General features: G+C 35.5%; 2 protein-coding genes across 7 annotated transcripts in view; both read left to right on the plus strand.

The window, feature by feature from the left end:
* SENP7 (SUMO specific peptidase 7) overlaps positions 1-1,897 on the plus strand; it is a 164,055-nt gene extending 162,158 nt beyond the window's left edge. For all 6 annotated transcript variants that reach the window (XM_032350414.1, XM_032350443.1, XM_032350454.1 and 3 more), the window contains one exon: positions 50-1,897. In XM_032350414.1, the coding sequence (XP_032206305.1) occupies positions 50-187 (138 nt within the window). In that variant the 3' untranslated portion in view covers positions 188-1,897. The remainder of the gene's footprint in view (positions 1-49) is intronic.
* Positions 1,898-3,624: 1,727 nt separating this feature from the next.
* The window catches only part of IMPG2 (interphotoreceptor matrix proteoglycan 2), an 85,987-nt gene continuing 63,886 nt past the window's right edge, over positions 3,625-25,725 (plus strand). Inside the window, exons 1-3 of the mRNA XM_032350482.1 lie at positions 3,625-5,713; positions 17,372-17,538; positions 21,495-21,526. Of these exons, the coding sequence (XP_032206373.1) occupies positions 5,473-5,713; positions 17,372-17,538; positions 21,495-21,526 (440 nt within the window). The 5' untranslated portion in view covers positions 3,625-5,472. The remainder of the gene's footprint in view (positions 5,714-17,371; positions 17,539-21,494; positions 21,527-25,725) is intronic.

Below are 25,725 nucleotides of genomic sequence, written 5' to 3' on the forward strand. Positions count from 1 at the left end.
TTTGAATTGTACTGCTAAAGTGATTGCATTCTTTCTTTTCTTTCATTAGGATCCTATTGTTAATTTTGAACTTCCAATTCATTTGGAGAAATGGTTTCCTCGTCATGTAATAAAGACCAAGCGGGAAGATATTCGAGAGCTCATTTTGAAACTTCATTTACAGCAACAGAAGGGCAGCAGTAGCTAGTTAATCTGTACAAACATGACACAGATGTTCTATAAGATTACTGGAAAGCCGCTTATCAGCATTTGTGTTAGTCAGCTCACAGAGAAGAAAATAACTTGTGGTAGTTTTATAAGTCATTGAACAGTATCTAAAATATATAAGATATATTATTAGATTGTTGAGATCTCATAGATGCAGTGGAAAATGGGGGTGGTATAGATAAACTTATTAGATAGAAATTAAAATTTCATAAATATTTGATATTTTTCTGATTAAATGTTTCTGATTATGCAATAGCATATGTAAATGTGGGAATGTTTTTGTAGATAATAAAACTATGTGATCTGTACTTCCATATAACTGGGAGTTGAGGGGAGTTAGGTCCTCCCTGGTGCCAGCCCCAGTGCTTGTCAAGTTTTTTGGCAAGTCACATTATATTGTAATTCTCTTCTTTGCAGCTCAAGCATGCAGTATGAATACTGTGTATTTTTTTAAAGAAGAATTTAGTATTAAGGCTTCAGAAAATGCCATTTACGGCATCCCTTCTGTATAGTGTAAAAGAAGACACAATGTTAGGAAGATGATAAAAATTGACTCTTTCAAAGCGCAGCTTTTTTTTCTCAGTTGCTGAATGGAACCGTTACTCTGCTGTAAATTGTTATATGTTTTCTTTTTCTTTTGATGTCGTATGTGGGGATCTGAGAATTTAGTTCATTCATTCAGAATGAAATTTGGAACAAAAAAATTTTAACTGTCCAAAACAGATTTATAAAAATTACATATGTAGCTCAATTAGTTTATTTGAGGTATAGCTTTATCAATATTGACTTCTATCCTATTCTGATACCTTAGAATGTATGTATACAGTTTCTGTAAGTGTAGAAGATAAAATTGGTGTCCTCATAACTTTAATTAAAAATACCCTCAAAATCTTATTTATTAATTGTTAGAACTAAATATATAATTTTATAACTCTTTACCGAGTATTCATCTGCAAAAGCCAGATTGCTAGAATTGCTTTTATATTTTTAAATTGTAGTTTTTAGAGATCTATGATCCCCATGGAGCTTAAGTTTTTATTAAATGTTCAGGTAACAGTTTTGAATTCATGTGATGATGGTGGTATTACATGGTTAAAGACTTCACAAGCTTTTGATGTTATCAGGAAAATTTTGAGGGGACAATGATACTGTATTTTCTCAGATAAGAAACATGTTTTCTAAGAGTTATTTTGATCTTCTGTTTTAAGCATCTCTTGGATTTATATTGTTAACTGTATATAAAGCAGTGAAGCAAAGGCAATTTAAGATAAAGCTAAAAGTTGGAACACTTTATTTCAAAATCATGTGTATTTGAATTTGTCAGTTAATCCTCAGTGTTTTTGAGTTTTTGTTAAACTTGTCATCATCTTTATATTGTTAAAGATATTTGTCTTTTGGAGATTTCTTATAAAGATGGTTATAATTACATGTTTTCATTCCCAACTTGTGTGTGTATGGGAGGGGACTTTTTAAAAAGACTATTAATTATTTCATACATCTAATTTTGAGAAAGCAAGTGTGTAATACATCTTCTTGTGACTTCTTAACTTTTTGTTTGTATGTTTTTCAAAGGTACCACTGTCCTTTATCATGTTTTGAAGATTGTTTAAAATTCATTTTCCTAAATTCATGTGGAAATGATGCGTTGATTATCAACATTTTATATTAAACACGTTTCCAATTCATTAAATCAAGGTGTAATATTCTTTTCTTAAGAAACATGAGCCATTCTTAGAAATAAATTTTCAAATTTATGATTTCCAGTTCATATCATATAACTGATGCTTAGATTAATTTTTCTTTCTTCTTTAACAGGCATATAGTTAATTTGTTCATTCAGGAAACATTTTTAGAGTATCTATTAGTAGGCAATTTGCTAGGTACAAAAAAATGAACCCCAGCTTTTGTTCTTGAGTCATTTATAGTCAAGTGGGAGAAATGAACATATGAATAGTTTTAATATTCCTGGTAAAAACTGTAATAGACTTTCTTGGAAGCTCAGGAGAGAGTTTATCCTAGTTGTGTGTGTGTGTGTGTGTGTGTGTGTGTGTGTGTTAGTGAGAAGTGGTAGAAAGATAGTAAGAGGGTTGTCACTGGACAGGGAAGGTCTTTTCAGAGAAGATAGTACTACTTTTAATTTACAACTCTTGGGATAAAAAAAAGGAGTAGTTTTTTTTGTTTGTTTGCCTCCTATCTAAGCAAGACTTAGAAAAAGTTTAATGCCTCTTATAATCAGCTTGTTTTCTTTTTATGTTATGGGAAAAAATATGGGGAAAAAAGGGAGGAGCTTTTTTTTTTGGTTTGTTTGACTCCTATCTAAGCAAGACTTAGAAAAAGTTTAGTGCCTCTTATAATCAGCTTGTTTTCTTTTTATGTTATGGGAAAAAATATGGGGAAAAAAGGGAGGAGCTTTTTTTTTTGGTTTGTTTGACTCCTATCTAAGCAAGACTTAGAAAAAGTTTAGTGCCTCTTATAATCAGCTTGTTTTCTTTTTATGTTATGGGGGGAAAAAAGGGCTCATACAGAGCCCTTTCTAATCTGGTTCCAGTCTATGTGCTGTCCTCATCTTCCAGTGTCACCTACTTTTTAATCATATAAAGTTACTCACTTATGCTGTAATTGCTTTTGGCTTAACACCAAACTTAAGCCTTTTCTTCATAGCAAATTATCTTGAGTTTTCTTTCTTATCACTAGTGTTTCTTTAGAAATGTACTGGGCTAAAATAAATGTAAAATGTCATTTGTATTCAATATTTTTTTTAATTGTGAAAATGACCTCTAATTGTTGAACTATGCCTGGTATGGGAGAACTGTGAGTAGACATGCATACTTTGAAAGCCTGCTTGACCAGAAGTATATAAAATGGTATTGGAAAACATGTGTTTTTTCCTTCCTTCTATAGAGTCCCTTGTAACTGAACTTGTCCTTAGAGAAATTTGGAAACTTTGCCTAGAGGCCAATAAAAGACAGGCTTTTGTGGGTATCAGGCTTCCTTATGTTGGTAAGGAAGAGACCACCCAGCTGGTCTCTTCTTTTACAACTGAGTGCATCCCTTTTGGGGACTGAAGAAATTGGGGTCAGGACTACTTTAGGTTTCTCAAGAGAAATGTGCTTTAGATCTTTACCAAACAGTCCCCCCCCCGCCCCCAGAAAACTTCACTAGAGGTACATGACGTAAGATGTAAATCCAGTGCTATTTGATAGTAAATCCTAGCTTTCCCAGGGACTTTGATGAATTTAATTGCTTTCTACTAGGTTTATTTGATAAAAACAACTGTCCTAATACAAAGAATTTTATCTGGTCCTATTGTGGTAAAAGATACCCTTTCTTTTTTTTTTTAATTTTTTATTTTTTATAAACATATATTTTTATCCCCAGGGGTACAGGTCTGTGAATCGCCAGGTTTACACACTTCACAGTACTCACCAAAGCACCTACCCTCCCCAATGTCCATAACCCCACCCCCCTTAAAGATACCCTTTCTTGGCTAGGAGTTCCTCATGTACATAAGCACACCGGGCGTCATGTTTACTAGCTAACACAGTTATCATGTGGCTATCATTTTTATTGTATGCTTAGTATGTATCAGGCAATATTCTAAGCATTTTCTGTGTATTTACTAACTTAATCCTCACAATAACCCATCATGGGTTAGGTTTTCTATTCCTATCCCATTTTATAAATACAGAAGATGACATTAAGTGGTTATAACCAAAGATTTTCAAATTTCTTTTTTTTAAAATAGATTTTATTTACTTGTCAGAGAGAGCACAAGCAAAGGGAGCAGCAGGCAGAGGGAGAAGCTGGCTATCTTCTGAACAAGGAGAACGATGATCATGACCTGGGCTGAAGGCAGACACAACCAACTCAGCCACCCAGGCATCCCTGATTTTCAAATTTTTTATCAAGGAGAAAAATTTACATGATAGTAACTATGCCGAAAAGAAATAGCTCCAGGAAAACTAGCTAAAGTTGTACCTAGCTCTGTATTTCTGAAGTAGATAGGTATAGTCAGTTTGGGCTTGTAAATCTTTTGCTTACATATCATAAGTCCTAGGGGCACCTGAGTGTCGCAGTTGGTTGAACTTCTGACTCTTAGTTTTGGCTCAGGTTGTGAGCTCAGGGTGGTGAGATCAAGTCCAGAGTTGAGCTCTGCATTCAGCTTGGAGTTCTGCTCGAGACTCTCTCTCCCTCTGCCTCCACCCCACCCCCACTCTCTCTCTCTCTCAAAATAAATAAATAAATGAATCTTAAAAAAACAAAACAAAACAAATCATAGACCCTAGAAGAACCCAGAGAACTTGTGAATCTGTCATGTTCAACCACTAGATTCATAAAAATTGTGAAACTCTGTGAATCATACGTGAAAGAGTATTTTTAAGTGGACTCCTTGTTAAAGGCAAAGAAAGAGCCATAAAGAGCTTAGCTGGGTAGATTAGAATAAAGAAATTGTCTCTCCCCATCTGTTCTAATTAGCTTATCTCTTCCGCTTTCGTAGCTGTGCTGGTTATTTCAGGAAAGAAGTGACAGGTATTTTGAAAGGACACCGTTTTTATTTAGCTAATTTATAATGGTTTTGGAATGTTTGTCATTTCTCAAATATAAACTCTTAAATGTTAGACTTTTCTTATAATAATTTGTTACTGAAAGTTTCAAGTCTTTTCGGGTGTTCAAGTTAAGGATTTTGGTTTCTTCTCATTTCCTTTGATTTTGGCCCAAATGATTATGTTTCCTCATTTGGGGAAGATTTCTCTGGGTATTTTGATATTTGTCGCGATAGAAGGAAACCTTACATCATTAACAGGTATTTAAAAATCTATATATTTTTTCCTTATATTTGTATTATAATCTCTTTAAAAATAATATTATATGATACAACTGTTGTAAGAAGTTGAACCAAATGCTATTATTTTAGTGTTTGTTATTGCTTCATTTAAACTTTTAAAAAATCTCTCCAATAATTTTGGTTTTTTTTTTCTTTAGTAATTTCTACTTCGGACTTACTTCCTCTCATTTCTTGTGTTACAATTGGATATATAGTTATTTCAATAACCAAGAATCTTGAAATAAAGGAGTAGGAGTTAGATGGAGAAGAAATTGATAGCTCACTCCTCCACTCTTGAGGCATACATGTCTGTAGTCCGATCATGACTTTAAAATTGAAATACGGCACAAAAGTCAGTTTTTATTTGTTACCTTTCATACTGTATCTTTGTTCATTATCAGAAGACTTGTCTATGCTTTCACTCTGTAGCACAAACCTACATGTCTTTAGAAGATATCCAAGAACCCAAGAGTACAGTTTCTTTTTTCCTGACTGACTCAGAATCCACAGACACTTCTCCTTCTACTGAAAGGAAACTACCTCTGGACCACAGAGAAACTGAGAAACAGTGGTTGCTGAGAAGAAGGCGATCTATTCTGTTTCCTAATGGTGTGAAAACCTGTCTGGGTGAAAGTGTGACCGAGGTTGTGGCAAACCATGTGAAATATTTTAAAGTACGAGGTAAGTGAGCATCTAAACCTTGGGGCTTCATGATGCAATTCAAACATAGTTCTAACATGTGTGTCGTATCTTGTGAAAATTCAAAGTCTGTGATAATTTAGACATACTGAGCCAAATATTATCTTTGTATTAGCTATGGGAAAGGGACTTGCTGAAATATAGTATTTATACAGATTCAGAGGAAAGTTTAAGAGTGGAAATGGCTAAAGCCTTTTAAGCATGTCAAAAATACCAGTTTATGTTATTGGAAAATTTAATTATTTTTTCTTCATCATTCAGTAATTTGTTTAAATATACCTGCAAAATGTATTGTCCATGGCATACTTACCTATTTGGATAATTAGTTACTTTATATACATGAAAATATAATAAATTTCTATATTTTATAGTGCAGACATTCTGCAGATTCATGATGATTATTCTCTGGTTGGTATACATAAACCTTATCATGTCTAAAATGATGGCACTTCTCACAGTGGACCTGAAAGCAATTAACTAGGATTTTATTTATTTATTTATTTATTATTAAGATTTTATTTATTTATTTATTATTAAGATTTTATTTATTTATTTAGAGATAGAGACAGCAAGCATGCAGAGGTGGGGGTGAGGGGTTGGGGGGAGGACTGGCAGAGGGAAAGGCAGAGATAGTCTCAAATAGACTCCACACTGAGCTGGAGCCTGATGCAAGGCTCTATCTCATGACCCTGAGATCACAACCTGAGCCAAAACAAAGAGTCTATGGGATGCTTGACTAACTGTACCCAGGATTTTATTTTTAACTAAACAGTATTATCCTTGATCAAATCCTTTTTTAATATGTGTATAAGTTCTGTATTTACTAACCAAAATAGCTTAATTGACCATAGTATGTCTCTGAGTTTCGAGGGTATCTCACACTTTTTGCTGCTCAGGAGACAATAAAAAGCCATAAGATGGGTGTGATGCTAGCAAGCTAAAGTAGAGGTAGATGATTAGACAGCAGGGAAATCATACTTGCTCATTTATGTATTTATTCAACAAATGTTTATTGAACACACATTTTCCATGCCCTGGGCTATATGGATCCTCAGTCTAAGCTGCTGCCTTATCTTCTTTTTTACTTTCCTCTCTCTTGTCCTTTCACTTCTCCTCCCTCACCAAACCTTAAGTCTTTTTATTTTTATATATTTTTTCAAAGAAAGTATTTTTTAGTTTTTATTTAAATTCCAGTTAGTCAAATACAGTGCAATATTAGTTTCAAGTACACAAGTTGAGGGATTTAACATTTATATACAGCACCTGGTGCTCATCAGAACAAGTGCAGTCCTTAATCGCCAACACATATTTAACTCATCCCCCCTGCTTCCCCTCCAGCAGCCCTCAGTTTGTTCTCTCAAGAGTCTGTTTCTTGGGGCACCTGAGTGGCTCAGTGGGTTAAGCCTCTGCCCTTGGCCTGGGTCATGATGCCAGGGTCCTGGGATCGAGCCCCGCATCAGGCTCTCTGTTCGGTGTGGAGCCTGCTTCCTCCTCTCTCTCTGCCTGCCTCTCTGCCTACTTGTGATCTCTCTCTCTGTCAGATAAGTGGATGAAATCTTAAAAAAAAAAAAAAAAGAGTCTGTTTCTTGGTTGGCCTTTTTCTATTTTAACCTTTGCTCATTTGTTTTGTTCCTTAAATTCCACATATGAATGAAACCATGCAGTATTTATCTTTGTCTGACTGACTTATTTCACTTAGCATAATACGGTCTAAGCAATTGTTTTTAAAATAAAAAATTAATACCAGATATTACATATATTTATATATCTAAATTTTTTTATTAAAGTGGCACTCTATTAATACCTTTTTTTAAAGCAGGTATTTATATTTCTTAATTTTATTTTGGTACTATCAAACATCACTAAGTAATAAGCTTTCCTTTTACCTTTTTAATGGAAATCTATTGACTGAGCCTTTGTGTATGGGGTATGTGCCAGAAGTGGCAAATTCTAAAGAGGGTGGAAAGAGAATAAAGGATTGAAGATGAGTGAGAATGACAGTTTATAACTTAACAAAATATGATTTCTACTACCTGGATTTTTACTTTTAAAATAAATAGATCAGAATATCTATATAGCTATTGGTTAAATAGTGAAGAGGAAATAACCACTTAAGAAATGTTGTTATGGGGATGCCTGGGTGGCTCAGTTGGTTAAGTGTCTGCCTTCAGCTCAGGCCATGACCCTGGGATCCTGGGATCAAGTCCCACATCAGGCTCCTTGTTCTGCTTCTCCCTCTGCCTGCCACTCCACCTGCTAGTGCGCTCTGTCTCTAATAGATAGCTAGATAAATAAATATATAAATAAAATCTTGATATAACCACTTAAAAGAAAAAAAGAAATGTGGTTATATCAAGTCAGGAAACAACAAATGTTGGCAAGGATGTGGAGAAGGGGAACCCTCTTACACTGCTGGTGGGAATGCAAGCTGGTACAGCCTCTCTGGAAAAGAGTATGGGGGTTCCTCAAAAAGTTAAATAGAGATAACCTAGGACCCAGAATTTGTACTGCTAGGTATAGGGTACAAACATAGTGATCCAAAGGGGCACCTGCACCCCAGTGTTATAGTAGCAATGTCCACAATAGCCAAACTATGGAAAGAGCCCAGATGTCAGATGAATGGATAAAGAAGATGTGATACACACACACACACACACACACACACACACACACACACACACACACTGGAATATTGCTCAGCCATCAAAAAATGAAATCTTACTATTTACAATAATGTAGATGGAGCTAGAGAGTCTTAAGGGAGTGAAATAAGTTAGAGAAAGACAATTATATGATTTCACTCATATGTGGAATTTAAGAAACAAAACAGAGGACCAAAGGGGAAGGACAGGAAAAAGAAAAGATGAAATCAGAGAGGAGACAAACTATAAGAGACTCTTAACTATAGGAAACAATGTGAGGGTTGCTGGAAGGGAGGTGAGTGGGGGGATGTTATAACTGGGTGATGGGCATTAAGGAAGGCACTTGATATAATGAGCGCTGGGTGTTATATGCAACTGATGAATCACTGAACTCTACCCTGAAACTATTAATAGAGTATATGTTAATTAATTGAATTTAAATGAAATAAAATGAAAAATAGGAACAGATCAGCAAAAAAAAAAAAGAATAATTGTGGTTATATCTTTTAATTTCTTATGTTTATAAATTTAAGAGATGCTATTGAAAAAGAAGCCAACAAAATGAAAAGCATTCCTAAATAATTGATTTTCAAATACAGATCTTATGAATGGAATCATTGGAAAGGGACCTCACAGAGCTGAAAGCGTTGGCACAAGCAGATCAAGATGGTACCAATGTTGGTACAGTTGTTACTGTCATTTGTAAAGAGTAAATGTGTTTTTGAAAATTAGGAAAAATGAATATTTCAGCATAGGTTGTAAAGAGATTTTATAGATATAATTGAGGTTATGCACTCAGAACAAAATGTTTGGAACTTAGAGGGAGAGATCATTCAATGTCCAACTAAGCTAATTCAATTTAATGGTTTGCCCAATTTTTTCTTCATAGACTGTCTGGCTTCAGTTGCTAGTTGGTGTAACACACTTGAAAAATATCTTCAAGTTTGTTACAAAGTTCTTCAAACTTGAAAAATATCTTCAAGTTTGTTACAAAGTTCTTCATAGCAAGAAGCGACTGCATTTAATCTAATGATTTGTAAAATTGAAAACTTGAAAAATATATTCAAGTTTGTTACAAAGTTCTTCATAGCAAGAAGCAACTGCATTTAACCTAATGATTTGTAAAACTAAACAGACATTGAGGGTGCTTGGAATTGAATGCAGTTAGTAGTATCCTCACATTTAAAAAATTCCACTTGTAGTTGCAGTTTTAAAATACAGCTTTATTAATGTATACATTGAAGGATTATGAGCTGTGTATTTAAATTATACTATTTGATTAGTTTTGAAAAATGTATTTACCCTTGAAATCATCTTGCAGTTAAGAAAATGAATTTATCAGTTACCTCCAAATATTTTCTCATTTGCCTTTGTAATCTCTCCCTCCCTTAGCACTTCCCTTTATCCTGGTACTGAGGCAATCGCTAATCTGTTTTTTTTTTTTTTATCACTATGAATTGTTAGCATTTTCCTCACTTTTATATATGAATGTACAATATGTACACTTTTTTATCTGGCTCAGTGTAATTATTTTGAGACTCATCTATGATTCTTTTTGTGTATCAGTAGTTTGTTACCTTTTATTGTTGAGTAGTCTTCTATTTTAGGGATATATCACATTTTGGGATAGTTTAGTTGTTTTCAGCTAATGGTGATTATAAAGAAAGCTGTTACGAACATTTGTTTTTAAGTTTTTGTGTGAACATATGTTTTCTTTCTATTGGTTAATAGGAGTGGAATGGCTGGGCCTTATATGTTTAGCTTTTTGTGACATTTCTAAAATGTTTTCCAATGTGGCTGTACCACATAATATGTAATAGATTTCCAGTTTTCCACATTCTTGCAATACTCGGTATAGTCAGTCTTTTTTTTTTTTTTTAAAGATTTTATTTATTTATTTGACAGACAGAGATTACAAGTAGACAGAGAGGCAGGCAGAGAGAGAGAGGAGGAAGCATGCCTCCCGCTCAGCAGAGAGCCTGATGTGGGGCTCGATCCCCGGACCCTGGGATCATGACCTGAGTCAAAGGCAGAGACTTTAACCCACTGAGCCACCCAGGCACCCCTAGTCAGTCTTTTTGAACTGTAACCATTCTAGTGAATATGAAGTGATCTCTTACTGTGGTTTTAATATTCATTTTTTTAATGGCTAATGATGTTGAGCACCTTTTTTATGTACTCATTCACCATTTGTGTATCATTTTTGGTGACAACCCAAATGATTGGGTCATTTGTCTTATAGAATTGTAAGAGTTCTTAATGTATTCCAAATACAAGTTCTTTGTCATATATATGTTTTTATATGTTTTGCATACAGTTTCACCCAATGTGTGGTTTTTTTTTTCTTAAGAATGTCTCTTGACAAAGAAAAATTTTAAATTTTGATGAAGTTCAATTTATCTTTTTTTTTTTTTTTGGATTATCCTTGCCTTCAGTGTTATATCTAAGTTTGCTTAACCCAAAGTGACAAGTATTTTCTATCTTTCCCTATAGACATTTTATAATTTTTAGGTTTTGTATTTAGGTCTATGATCTACTCTGAGTTAATTTTTATATATGGTGTATATTGATCAAAGTTAAAATTTTGCATATGCAAAGACAGTTGTTCCAGCAGCACTTATTTAAAAAGATTATCCTTGGGGCACCTGCGTGGCTCAGGTAAGCATCTGACTCTTGATTTAAGCTCAGGTCATGATTTCAGGTTCATGGAATTGAGCCCCACTCTAGCTCCATGCTGGGCATGGAGTCTGCTTGAGAGTCTCTCGCTCCCTTTCCCTCTGCCCCTCCCCCTGCTCATGTGCTCTCTCTAAATAAATAAATAAAATCTTAAAAAAAAATTACCCAAGTGTTGGGATGAGATTTCGGCAACTAATGAATCATTGAACATTACAACAAAAACTTAGGATGTACTATATGTTGGCTAACTGATCATAATGAAAAATAAAAAACAAAATGCAAAAAATACATAAATAAATACAAACATGAGGCAATAAAAAATTTATCCTTTCTTGCCTTTGCACATTTGTTGGAAATCAATCTTCTGTCTATGGTGGGTCTACCTCTATAGTCTTCCTTCTTTTCCACTGATCTCTTTGTCTATTTTTATGCCAATACCATACTGTCTTGATTATAATAAGCCTTTAATAGGAAAAGTTCTTCAACTTTGTTCTTTTCTTTCAGATTTGCTTGGTGATGTGAGGTCCTTTGTTTTTCATATAAATATTAGAATCAACTTTCCAACTTATACAAAAAGGCTGCTGGAATTTTGATTGGAATTGAGGTGAATCTGTTAGTCAATTTGGAAAGAATTGTCATCTTAACAATAATGATCTATGAACGTGATATATCCCTCCATTTATTTAGGTCCTCTTCAATTTCTCCTGGCAGCTTTTTATAATTTTCAGTGTATTGGTCTTACACATCCTTTTTTATCAGATTTAGTTTACTTTTTTCATGCCATTGTTAATGTTATTTTAGTTTCTGATTGTTCCTTGCTAGTATATAGGCATACAACCACTTTTTGTATATTGACCTTTTATTGTGTAACTTGCTAAATTCACTTATTAGCTCTAGTAGTTTTTGTGTATTCCTTAAGGTTTTCTACATAGATTATTATTTATTTGCAAATAAAGATAATTTTACTTCTTATCTTCCAATTTATATGCCTTTTATTTCTTGCCTTATTGCACCAAAATGTTCCATATGCTTTGGACACCATGATTTTGAGAGGAAAATACCTTAAAGAAAGACTTTGTTCCATACTGGATTCCTACGTACTGGGTAATATGCACAGCCTGAGTCCTAGTAACAGGATTAAAGACAGATTAAATGCAAGCATTTTTTTCTTCAGAGTATTGCCATTACATTTTGCCTTCCTCCAGCAGTTTGCAGGGCAGGCTTTCTCTGCCACAAGAGAGGCATTTGTAGATCACCTGTTTTCTCAAAAATCTTCAACAGTCACTAAAGAGGATATGAAAATTGTTTGACAAGGTTGGCATTTCAGAACAGGTCTACTTCTAGGCCATAGCAAAGTGTGTGGCAGTTGTCTCTGGTAAAGTTTTGCCCTTCTTAGTACCTCTTTTCCTGGGATGTGCTGATTTTACTCTTCATTCTACTGGCTGCAGTGTCCTATGTGGGTTTTCTCTCTCTCTAAGCTGCATGAGGGCTCTAGGCTACCCCCCAACCCTGTCCTCACCCAGTTCTCCTCCTCTATTTAAATGTACATGTTCTGAATTCTGTATTTCATGTTTGTTAATTGGACATTCTTGTCAGATAGCTCACAAATGGAAAGCCATTGGATAAATTAAGGATATATTACTTTTCTGGAAAGAATTACTTTTATAATTTTATTGAGACATAATTCACATACCATACAATTCATCCATTTAATGTAAAGAATTCAATGGTTTTCTAGTATATTCACAGAAATGTGCAACCATTATTACACTGAGTTTAAGAACCTTTCATCACCTCAGAAAGAAACCTCATACCCTTTAGTCATTACTCTCTAACCCTTTATTTCCTCTGTCCCTCTTCTGAGGTCTAAGCAACCACAAATCTGCTTTTTATTTCTATAGAGTTATCTATTAAGGATATGTCAGATAAATGTGATAATATAATGTGTGGTCTTTTGTGACTGACTTCTTTCACTTTGCATAATGTTTTCAACTTCATTCATGTTGTAGCATACATTACTAGTTTATTTTTTATGGCCAAATAATAGTATTTCCTTATATGGCTATACCATATTTCATTTATCCATTTGTCAGTTGTTGGGCATTTGGGGTGTTTTCAGTTATTTAAGTGTATACTTACAAGTAGAATTTCTGGGTTATATGTTAAACATAAACATAAAGTTAAACATAAAGTTAAACTTTATGTTTAACTGTATGAGGAACTGCCAGGTAATACTTTATCTAAAGTAGCTATATCATCTCAATTTCCTAACGGTGATGTGTGAGATTCTTATTTCTCTATCTTTGCTAGCACTATGATTTTCCTTTAAAAATAAAAATCACCACCATCTTAGTATGTGTGAAATAGTATTCCCTGGTTTTGATTTGCATTTCTTTAATGATTAGTAACATTAAACATTATTTTATTTGCTTTTGTCATTGAATATATTTTTTTGAAAAATATCTTTGAATCCTTCCCTTTTTTCAGTTTTTAAAAAATTATTGAGTTGTAACCATTCTTTATATATTCTAGATACAGGTTTCTTATCAGGTAAATTATTTGAAAGTATTTTTTCTTATTCTGTGGTTTCTCTTTTCACTTTCTTGATGGTGTCTTCTATGCACTAAAGTTTTTGATTTTGATAAAGTCCAGTTTATCTATTTGTTCTTTTTCAAAATTAATTTAGTTATTCTAGGTTATTGTAATTCTATATGAATTTTAGAATTAGCTTATCAATTTCTATAATGAAGTCAACTTGTGTTCAGATAGGATCGCTTTAGATCTGTAGATCAGTTTAGTGATACTACCATCTTAATGTTAGTGATTCATGTGTGGATGCTTTATTTTGCATTTTTCTGAAGGTGAATGATAGCGCTTTTTCACATATACATATATTTCCTTTGTAAAATGTTTGTTCCAGTCTTTTACATGTTTTGAAAATTAGATTGTTTGCCTTTTTATTAGAGTTGTAGAAATTCTTTAAATATCCTAAATACTGGTTCTGTGGGAGATATATATATTTTGAATATTTTCTGCCAGAGGTATGGCTTGCCTATCCATTTCTTTTTTTTAAAGATTTTGTATGTTTATTTGATGGAGAGAGACACAGCGAGAGAGGGGACACAAGCAGAGGGAGAGGGAAAAGCTGGCTTCCTGCTGATCAGGGCTCATTCCCAGAACCCTGGGATCATGACTTGAGCTGAAGGCAGATGCTTAATGACTGAGCCACCCAGTCACCCCTGCCTATCTATTTTTTATTTTATTTGATGAGTAGTTGTTTTGATAAATTCTAATTTCTTTTTTTTTCCTTTTGTAGTTGTTGCTTTCTCTGTCCTATCTATGAAATCTTTGCCTGTCGTCAAGTTATACATATTCTTCTGTGTTTTCTTTTAGGAACTTTGTAATATTAGCTTTCATATTTCAAATTATTTTTTGTGTATATTATAAATAAATTATTGAGATTTATTTTTCTTTCTTTATAGATATATACTCAGTCTTATAATATTTTTTATAATTTCTTTGTATCTTTTTTTCATAACTAGACCTTATAGACATTCATTTTTTGTGACAACAAAAAAATTATTTATTTTGCCAATTGAGACATTCACCTTTGCATTGTCTTCTAGTGGGCACTAAATTTTCATTTGAAATTTTTAAGAAGCGAGGAAGAATTCTGAATCTACAGGTGGTCAGCTCTTCCTCAGTCAACCATGGCTGGATTCTTCTGAATTCTGTAATATCAGAAGTTCTGAAGAGCAGTTATAAGGATGCAGTTTGCAGTTAGTTCACTGAAAGAGAAAACTAAGTTTGCAACCAAAGTTTCATTTTAACCCTAAAAAATCAACTGTTGGAGGAACTTTAAATATTCATATATTTTCCTCTCTGTTAAAGTGTAATTTTTTTTTTTTTGGCTTAGACTATCTTCTTCTATCAAAAAAATATGAGACAAACAGAATCCATTATGATGATAACACTAATATTCATGTAGCACTAAGGACTTTATAAAACTCTCAAAGGTAGATAGCTAAGGCAGTAATGATTCATCTAGTCAAATAAGAGAGATGAGTACATTGAAGCCTTAAATGGCTAGGTAAGTTATCCCTGGTTATGAAGCTAGTACACGGTGCGGCTAGTGCTAGTATTCAGTTAGACTTTCTGACTCTGTGAGTTCAGGGGCTTTACCTTAATATGCTATTGGGTACGCCTTCAGTTTTCTTGGAATGAAAAATAATGGTCTTGATCTCTATGCATTTGCATCGATCTTTCTCCCTCAGCACTCTGTTCCTCTTCCCTCCCATCTCAGTCTGTCTGTTGTCCACAGTGTCTGGCATTTAGCCAATGAAATGACTGCAGGATAGTTCTATACAAAATGTGCAGACAACCTGTTTAGCATCCTTTCAGATTTGATCCTTTGGAATAATTTAGCAGATAGATTGAATTATTTTTTATTTTAATATAGCAGTACCTTTCTCTGGAAGATTATTTTAATATTTTTAGTTCTCTTATCTTTAAAAAAATTTCTTTATAGTATAATTGACATACAATGTTACATTAGTTTCAGGTGTACAACATAGTGATTAGACAAGTTTCTGTATTATGCTGTGCTCACTATAAGCGTCACTACCATTTGTTACCATACAATGCTGTTACAATACCATTGGCTGTGTTCCTTATACTGTTCCTTTTATTCCTGTGACTTATTCATCCCATAAATGGAACCCTGTATATCTCACTACCCTTTACCCATTTTATTCATCCCCTCATCCCCAACCCCTCTGGCAATCACCAGTTTATTCTCTGCTCCGACTTTTTTTTTTTTTTTTTAATAGATTTTAACTTTTTTTTTTTTTTTAAGATTTTTGTTTTTTTATTCAACAGCAATCACAAGTTGGCAGAGAGGCAGGCAGAGAGAGAGGGGGAAGCAGGTTCTCCACTGTGCAGAGAGCCCGATTTGGGGCTCAATCATGACCTGAGCCGAAAGCAGAGGCTTAACCCACTGAGCCACCCAGGCACCCCATATTTTAACTTTTAAAGAAGTTTCAGATTTACAGAAAAATTCAGCTGAAAGTCCAGAGAGTTACCTATACTGTTACTCTTCCACACACACATTTAGTGTAGTACATTTGTTACAATTGAGCCAATATAGACCCATTCTTCATCTTCTTTTTTTTTTTTTTAAGATTTTATTTATTTATTTGAGAAAGAGAGAGAGACAGAGATAGTGAGAGGGAACACAAGCAGGGAGGAGAGGGAGAACAGGCTCCCCACCAACCAAGGAACCTCATGGGAGACTCCATCCCAGGACGCTCGGATCATGACCTGAGCAGAAGGCAGACACTTAACTGACTGAGCCACCCAGGAGCCCCTTGCACATCATTCTTTTTTTTTTTTTTTTAAGACTTTTTATTTATTTGAGAGAGAGAGAGAGTGAGAGAGAGAGAGAAAGAGTGCACGCATGAGAGGAGAGAGGTCAGCAGAAAAAGCAGACTCCCTGCTGAGAAGGGGCTTTGATGTGAGAATTGATCCCAGGATTCCAGGATCATGACCTGAGCTGAAGGCAGTTGCTTAACCAACTGAGCCACCCAGGTGCCCTTGACACATCATTCTTAACTGAACCTCATAGTTTATGTGCAGTTTATGCTGATTGTGTTGTACAGTTGTGGGTTTTGAGAAATGTATAATGATATATATCCACTATTACAGTGTCCTACAGAGTGGTTTTCCTGCCCTAAAAAAAAAAATCACTGTGCTCCATGTCTTTATCTCTCTCTCCCCACAATCCTGGGAACCACTGATCTTTTCACAATTTTCATAATTTTGCCTTTTCCAGAATATCATATCATTGGAATCATATAGTATATAGCTTTTTCAGATTGGCTTCCTTTACTTAGAAATATGCTTTTAAGAATTCACTGTGTCTTTTCATTGCTTGGAGCCTCATTTCTTTTTGTCACTGAATAATATTCCATCATATGGATCTTATTTATTCTTCTACCTATTGAAGTATTCTCAATATCTGTTCCACTTTTATAAAACATAAACATGGATTTTTTTTTGAAAGATGGGGAAAATACCCTGCCTATTTGATGTGAGCCTATTTGTAAGGGAAAGGAGTGGGGAGTTCAAATTCTCTTCATATCTGAAAAGTTTAAACTGGACATGTATCAACAGAAGAGCTTTGACTGAGAATCATTCCCGTGCTCCTCCAGAAAGCACAGTATGGACAAATGTCTTGGGAATCTGAATAAACAGATTCATGATTGTTGTGAGAACCTCAAAGTGCATTGATTTTCCATAAAGTACTTCTCTGTCTGTTTTCCAGTATGTCAGGAAGCTGTTTGGGAAGCCTTCAGGACATTTTGGGATCGACTGCCTGGGCGTGAGGAATATCATTACTGGATGAATTTGTGTGAGGATGGAACCACAACTATATTTGACATGGGCACAAATTTTAGTCAGTCCGTGGAACATAGAAGTTTAATTATGAAGGTAAGGGTACTAACAAGGGAAGAATAGCTGGGCTATTGTAGGAGCACTTATACACAGTTAAAGCCTGAAGGTAGAAAGAGCAAATGCCAAATCCCTACTTTACTTTTTGTTGTTGAACTAGGCTATTTGAGTGAGCTGTCATAGAGCATAGCCTAGTCTTTATATCCCTAGCTCTGGCTGTTACAGCAAACATTGTTAACCCAGTAAGAGCCTCAGGCTTATGTTTATAAATGTAAATATTTGGAAATAATATTCAGCAATGGTTTAGGCTAAGAATATAAATCTGTAAGAGTCTAGCATTCTTGACAAAATTTTGCACACTATCAATTTGGAGTACCTACCAATGACCCTAGTTAGGATAGAAGTTGTAGTTTGTTAAGTAAATGTTAAATATAAATATAATTCTAATTAGTGAACTTGCTTACTTGTTCTCCTTCTTTTAGACTTAGTTTATTCTTAGCAAAGGATAAATAAGCATGCATATAGACAAATAACCTGCCTGCCAACACTCTCCTTCTCTCTCTCTTTTTAAAATTATTTACTTATTTTAGAGAGAGAGAGCACAAGTGGGAGGAGGGGCAGAGGAAGAGGGAGGGAATCCCAAACAGACTTCTCACTGAGTGTGGAACACCACTTGGGCTTGATCTCACGATCCTGAGATCATGATCTGAGCCAAAATCAAGAGACAGACACTTAACTGACAGAGCAACCCAGACGCCTTTCACCGTCCCCTTTTCCTATAGCATGCATGTATTCATAAGAAAATGAAGCTGGTTAGATATATGTGGTAAGTTGCTCATTCAGGCTGATATGCCCTATATCTATCCTTGTCCATCAGTTTGAGTCCTACCTGTCCTCAGTTGAGATAGAACCTGCCTTATGACGAATCAACCCCAGTCTCATAGATTTAACTCCCATAATTCTTTGAGCTCCCATAATTCTTTAATGTTGTACCACTTGCATTTTATTATTATTAGTTATATGTGTGATTTCTTCTACTAGACTATGAGCTGAAGAGCAAGGATTGTGTCATTATTTGTCATTTTGCATTCCTGTGATAAAATAACTATGCGATAGATATTTGTTGAAATAAAAGTGTATAAGCACTAATTGCAATGTCTTTTTCCTATTTGTTGCAAATAATTAGAAACTTTTACAAATATTATCTTAAATACTTGCTTTAAGTATTATATACCTTAGAGAGACTGAAGAAAGAATTATTGACTGGATAACTCTGAGCTTTTATTTCGAGTCTAGTAAAATTGGATTAGAACATCTTAAAGTAATACAATATATCATCTGATTCTTTTTACTTTAAGAATTTTATTTTTAGTAGAGACATTCTTTCAACATTTGGCCCTACATTGGGATGATCTCATTAACTAGAAGCAAATTGGGAACAGAAATATGGTCTGATAAATATGGGTGGACCCAAGACAAATCTTGCAGGGTTATAAACATTTCAACGTTGTGCAGGTTTTTGTGGGTTTTAAAATACATTCAACTTTTAATCATGGTACCTCACATTTTAAGTCAAGGTGTTACATTTTTTTCTTCTGTCACATTAAAAATTTTTAAAATTTATTTACTTTTTTAAAAAAGATTTTATTTACTTATTTGAGAGTGAGCAAAAGCAAGAGAGAGAGAGAGAGAGAGTGCAAAAGCCAGGGAAGGAGGCAGAGGAAGAGGGTAGAGCAGTCTCCTTGCTGAGCAGGGACTCCGATGCAGGCCTCCATCTCAGGACCCCAGGGATCATGAGCTAAAGACAGACACTTAACTGACTGAGCTGCCCAGGCTCCTCAATTCTGTCACATTTAAAAAAATATATTTTTATTTACTTATTTACTTGAGAGAGAGAGTCCTCTGTCACATTTTGAAATGTTCAATATTAATAATTATGAGAATAGCTACCAGTTGCTTAGTATATACCATGTACCAGGCCACATATTAAGCCCATTAAAACATTATATTTAATAAACAACAACCCTACAAGGAGGTACTAATATCCTCAATTTATAGATAAGCACATTAAGCATCAGAGTTATTTCTTATTCTAGATTACAAAACTAGATGGGCTGGAGCTTAAATTCAGACCTGCTTCTCTTTTTAAAAATGTTTATATTTTTTCTGTTTACCATTCGGCCTCCCTTCTCAGTAATTACCAGTTTTGCAAACTGCTAAATTTGGTCATATGGAATATTGGCAAATTTGCTAATATGGAGTAGCTGTTCAGTAAAAAAATACACACACACACACACACACACACACACACACACATATTTACACTTATATTACTGTTGCCATCTCAACTGTGCCCAGGTTATAGGACCAGTTGATAGAGCAGCAAATACATAGGATATAAAGTTAGTATTACCATACATGAGCACGTGATGTTACATTGGAAGGTATTTTTCACAAGTGGAACTTTTCAGAAGGGAAGATTAGAATGCATTGGAAGTATACTTTCAATGACTATGTAATAAAACATGCAAACAAAGTGGGTGTTACGTCACCTGAATTGAGTCTTAAATAACAAGTACAAGTTAGCTGAATGAGGAGGAGTTTGGGAGGAACAGTTCAAGCAGAGGGGACAGCATAAGCCAAATGTTTGTAGGGAATGACGAGGGCCACTCTACCAGAAGGGTAGATTAGAAGTGATAGGAGATCAGACTGGAAGAGTAGAAAACTCTGTGGACGATAGGAAATCATTGAGGGATTGTAAGTTGGTGAGTCACAGGCTGACTTGACAGTTTTGAATTTTAAAAAGGTCATTATGGTTTCTATACACCATAGGATGGATTAGAGGGATCAGGGGGACTAGTTACTACCCTTACTACCCCATGCCTGAGGAACTGAGGGTCCTAGCTAGACACGAGATACAGGAAGCATGAGGGATACAAAGAGGGAAAAAGATGAGCAGGACTCTGATAGGTTGGATGGGAGTAGGAGAGGTTAAGGGAATGGCCTGGAAACCTCCTTGTTGATAGTTTGGATGACTAAGAACAAGAACTCGGGGAGAGAAGCAGTTTTGTAGATGAGGTGGGAGATTGAGTTCACTTTTGAATATGTTGTTTTGAACCACCTGTGAAATGCGAATTGGCTGACCTTTAGGTATGAAGCCAAAGAGAGTGGTCTGGGTTATAAACACAGCTTGTAGGAGTCACCAGGCCCAAGGTGGTAATTGAAAGCATTTAGAGTGGCTGAGATTATTCTAGGAGACTTTGTAGTGTAAGGAGAGCAATGGGTTATTTATAAATATCATGAGAGTTATTTGGAATAATAGTCTTTCCATTTTATAGATGAGAAATTGAAGGATTTTGGGTTTTGCCTCTGTTACGAAGCAAGAGAAAATGGGACTTGAAACTAGGTCTTCTAAGTTAGTGTTCTTTTTATTATGTTGGTCTCAGAATAAAACCATTAATTTAGAGGAAACTTAGGAACAATTTGCTTTGGAATGCCCCAGAAGAATAATCCAATTATTGGTACAATATATCTTTTTGTCTGAATTCTGGATAAACAAATTTAGCATTTATTTTATCCACGTATTTATATTATTCTGGTTTAAGATTTTCTATAAATGTATTAGATCATAAAAAAAACTTTGATTCTAAGTCCATGGAAGGTTGTAGTAGAATTCTACCAATCTCCAATTTGTAGATCTTTTTGGAATGATTAACAAGTGAAGTCTGTTAATCTGTGCCCATTAAGAAAAAGCACAAGAACTTTTGGAAACATAAACAGAGGCTGAGTGCCAGGACCTTCCCATAGTCCTAAAACAAACTTGGCATTGTTAGTACCTTGCTTTAACTATTTGTCTAACCGTAGAAAATAACAGCATAGATTTATAGACTAACAACGTAATGTTAGAGCATTAGTGTTTTCTATGCAATAAATTCTGTTTACTGCTTAATAACTGTCATGAACTCACAGAGTCATTTTATTTTTGTTTTCCTTAGAAACTGACATATACCAAGGAAACTGTAAGCAGGTGAGTGTCTTTTTCCCCCCCTAATTTCATGTTTGGCAACAGAAACATGTCATGCCTACTCCAAGATTCACACCAAATTTAATGGCCCCTTTCTATTTTCTTGCCAGTTCCTGCAATGACCAGGGCTGTGGGTTAGCCCCAAATGCTTTTCTGCATGTTGAGGCCACTTTCCTTTCAAGACTACCGTCACAGCCACTGTGCTTGTTTATTTTCTGACCTTGCCGGGAGGCAGACTTTTTCCTTTCTCTTGGGTGAGAAAACAGATTTCTGGAAGTGGAATATGGAATGATCTACTTTTGTTGAGGCTTGTGGTCTAAGAGTAAAAATGTTACAAAATGGTACACCTTTGTGGCAGATAGTTTATTAAATGGTGGTCGGTGGTATGGATCACTTTACAGAGAAATGATGATTATGAGCTTGAAGTATAGGAATAAAACAACCTTGATGAATCCTCCAATATTAGGATTCTTGGCTCTATTAGCCTTTAGTCTTAGGATTCAGGTCATTTCTGCCTCCCGAGCAATAGTGGTACAAAACAGCTCATGGAAGATGAGAAATTTTGAGTGTATAAGGATTAATGATTTCAATTCTATCCATACTCAAAGTATCAAGATTGTGCCAGTATGTAGGTAATTCTATAGAAAACATTATTATGGCATAAAATCCAGGTCAGAGTCCAGAATTTTTCTTCAAATTAGGAAGACATACTGAAAAGCCAGTTAGGTGAGTCAGTGTCTATAGAGATCCAAACTGGGCAGCAGAGTCCAGGCAAAAGCATAGTTGGGGTTTACAGGTGGGTGCTAGTGGGGTATACGTAGGTTTCAAATCAAACTTGAGTAAACAAGAGGGAAGGGGATTCTGTGTGATCTCACTTGTTCATAGAGCTAATGTTATCACTGAGTCTCTGGTGGGACAGCACCCACTTAGATGTTGGGCCATGTGGTTTCTTTATTTTTTTTTAATTTATTTTTAATTTATTTTCAGCATAACAGTATTCATTATTTTTGCACCACACCCAGTGCTCCATGCAATCTGTGACCTCTATAATACCCACCCCCTGGTACCCTGACTTCCCATCCCCTACCCCTTCAAAACCCTCAGATTGTTTTTCAGAGTCCATAGTCTCTCATGGTTCATATCCCCTTCTGATTTACCCCAATTCACTTTTCCTTTCCTTCTCCTAATGTCCTCCATGTTATTCCTTATGCTCCACAAGAGAGTGAAACCATATGATAATTGACTCTCTCTGCTTGACTTATTTCACTCAGCATAATCTCCTCCAGTCCTGTCCGTGGATAAGTTGGATATTCATCCTTTCTGATGGAGGCATAATATTCCATTGTATATATGGGCCATATCTTCTTTATCCATTCTTTTGTTGAAGGGCATCTTGGCTCTTTCCACAGTTTGGCATTTGTAGCCATTGCTGCTATGAATATTGGGGTACATAGGGCCATGTGGTTTCTTGGGTGTTGACTCTTTACCCCTGAAAAACAGAGTTTGGTAGTTCCTTGTGATTGCCATTCAACACACAGGCAGTGAACTAAATACTCTGGAGAGTCCCACCGGTCCTAGTAATCATCATGGTGAAAATGATAATGAAAATGATAGCGCGTTTTCCACCAATTATATGGTTAAGAAGCTTGTTCTCATGGCATTAAAGCTGGAAGAAGCTCTGAAGTTTACTTGGGAGGTGGATGTTAGAAGTGTAGAGCCTGTGGGTTATTATAAAGTGGTGGAAGGAGGGTTATCTTAAGTAGGTTATCTTAAGTAGGATGGTCATAACACTGTATGGGGTTGGGTTGGCTTATCACACACTTACCACACACCCAGTTGGGTAGCTGGAAGAGGCTTAAGGTATATATAGTATGTGTAGTTTTGTGTCTTTCTGTGGGTCTCACTTCAACTGGGTGCATTTTTCAGTAGCTACCTAGTATTTCTCACAGTGAGATTATGTATAGGAAAAGGAGAAATTTTGCGCTATGGTCAGTTGTCTCCTACTGTGTTAATCACATTCAAACAAATTCACGAATAAGCATCATAGCAGGACTGACTGGATTATATACTTATATTGGTAAGGCACTGTCTGTACTAGGTATAATAAGGGACTCAAAATATTATTTGCTATTCTTAGAAAATTATGTATAAAAATAACATATGAAAATATAAGTGAATTTTGAGAATTTTAAACTCTAAAGCATCTTTCCCATGTAACTAAAGCAGACCAGGTTGGGCTGGGGTGAGAACTGCCAACCGTGGTAGTTACTGAAAAGGGTGACCTCGGGTTAGGTAGCAGTGGGAGCTAAACCCTGGGAGTCCCCTAAGAATTCACTAAGCCCATCTTTCTCCCGCTTGAGTATTACAGTGATCCACTGAAACCTTTAATTTGCCCATCATTTTTCTATATTCAAATTTATTTTTATGATTTTTTTTGAGATTACTATTGTATTCTCTGAGATTCTTATGTTGGGTTTTATTGCTGCTCTAGCAAATTACCACAGACTTCGTAGTAAACAACACAAATTTCCCCTACAGTTATGTCATTCAGAAATCTGACATGGGTCCTAAGCTGTTGCCAGGTTTGCATTCCTTTCTGGAAGATATAGGGGAGAATCTGTTTTCTTGCCTTTCCAGCTTCTAGAAACTACCCACATTACTTGGGTCATGACTCCCTTCCATCTCCAAAGCTAATAATGGCTGGTCAAGTCTTTCTCCCATTTCATCACTGACACTCTTCTGCACCTTTCTTCCACATTTAAGGATCCTTCTGATTATGCTGGATCCACCTAGATAAACCTGGTTACATTCCCTATTTTAAGGCCAACTGATTAGCAACCTTAATTCCCCTATGTATGTAACTTAATATATTCACAGGTTCTGGCGAGTAGGATGTGGCTGTCTTTGAGGGGCTACTATTGCACTTACCATACTTTTTTTCTTTGATTTAAATTGCTGCTTCTTTATGAACTCTGACCCACCTGCTGACATATGATTTGGACCAAATACTCTGTTTTCTATCACTTTAAGCTTCCCATATAATCATTTGCCCTGTGTCTTAAAAAAATTTTTTTTTGATTGGATTATTTGTTCTTTGGGTGTTGGGTTTGCTAAGTTAATCCAATCAAGAAATGGGCAGAGGACATGAACAGACATTTCTGCAAAGAAGACATCCAGATGGCCAACAGACACATGAAAAAGTGCTCCATATCACTCAGCATTAGGGAAATACAAATCAAAACCACAATGAGATATCACCTCACACCAGTCAGAATGGCTAAAATCAACAAGTCAGGAAATGACAGATGCTGGCGAGGATGCGGAGAAAGGGGAACCCTCCTACACTGTTGGTGGGAATGCAGGCTGGTGCAACCACTCTGGAAAACAGCATGGAGGTTCCTCAAAATGTTGAAAATAGAACTGCCCTATGACCTAGCAATTGCACTACTGGGTATTTACCCTAAAGATACAAACATAGTGATCCAAAGGGGCACATGCACCCGAATGTTTATAGCAGCAATGTCTACAATAGCCAAACTATGGAAAGAACCTAGATGTCCATCAACAGATGAATGGATAAAGAAGAGGTGGTACATATACACAATGGAATACTATGCAGCCATCAAAAGAAATGAAATCTTGCCATTTGCGACAACATGGATGGAACTAGAGCGTATCATGCCTAGTGAAATAAGTCAAGCAGAGAAAGACAACTATCATATGATCTCCCTGATATGAGGAAGTGGTGATGCAACATGGGAGCTTAAGTGGGTAGGAGAAGAATAAATGAAACAAGATGGGATTGGGAGGGAGACAAACCATAAGTGACTCTTAATCTCACAAAACAAACTGAGGGTTGCTGGGGGGCGGGGGGTTGGGAGAAAGGGGGGTGGGGTTATGGACATTGGGGAGGGTTTGTGCTTTGGTGAGTGCTGTGAAGTGTGTAAACCTGGCGATTCACAGACCTGTACCCCTGGGGATAAAAATATATGTTTATAAAAAATAAAAAAATAATAAAAAGTTTTTTTTTCCAGCTCACTTAGGACCTTACATCCCACTTTACCTCTTACACATCTCCCTATCAGTGTTTCTGTTTTTCTTAAGTCTTCAGCTTCTCCCATTACTAACTCCTTATTAGCATTTGAACACACTCAAGTCTCTCTCATGTTACCTATTTACAAAAGGCCCTTCTCCAGCATTTG

Source organism: Mustela erminea, chromosome 1, assembly GCF_009829155.1.
Source record: "Mustela erminea isolate mMusErm1 chromosome 1, mMusErm1.Pri, whole genome shotgun sequence".
NCBI classification, from domain to species: domain Eukaryota; kingdom Metazoa; phylum Chordata; class Mammalia; order Carnivora; family Mustelidae; genus Mustela; species Mustela erminea.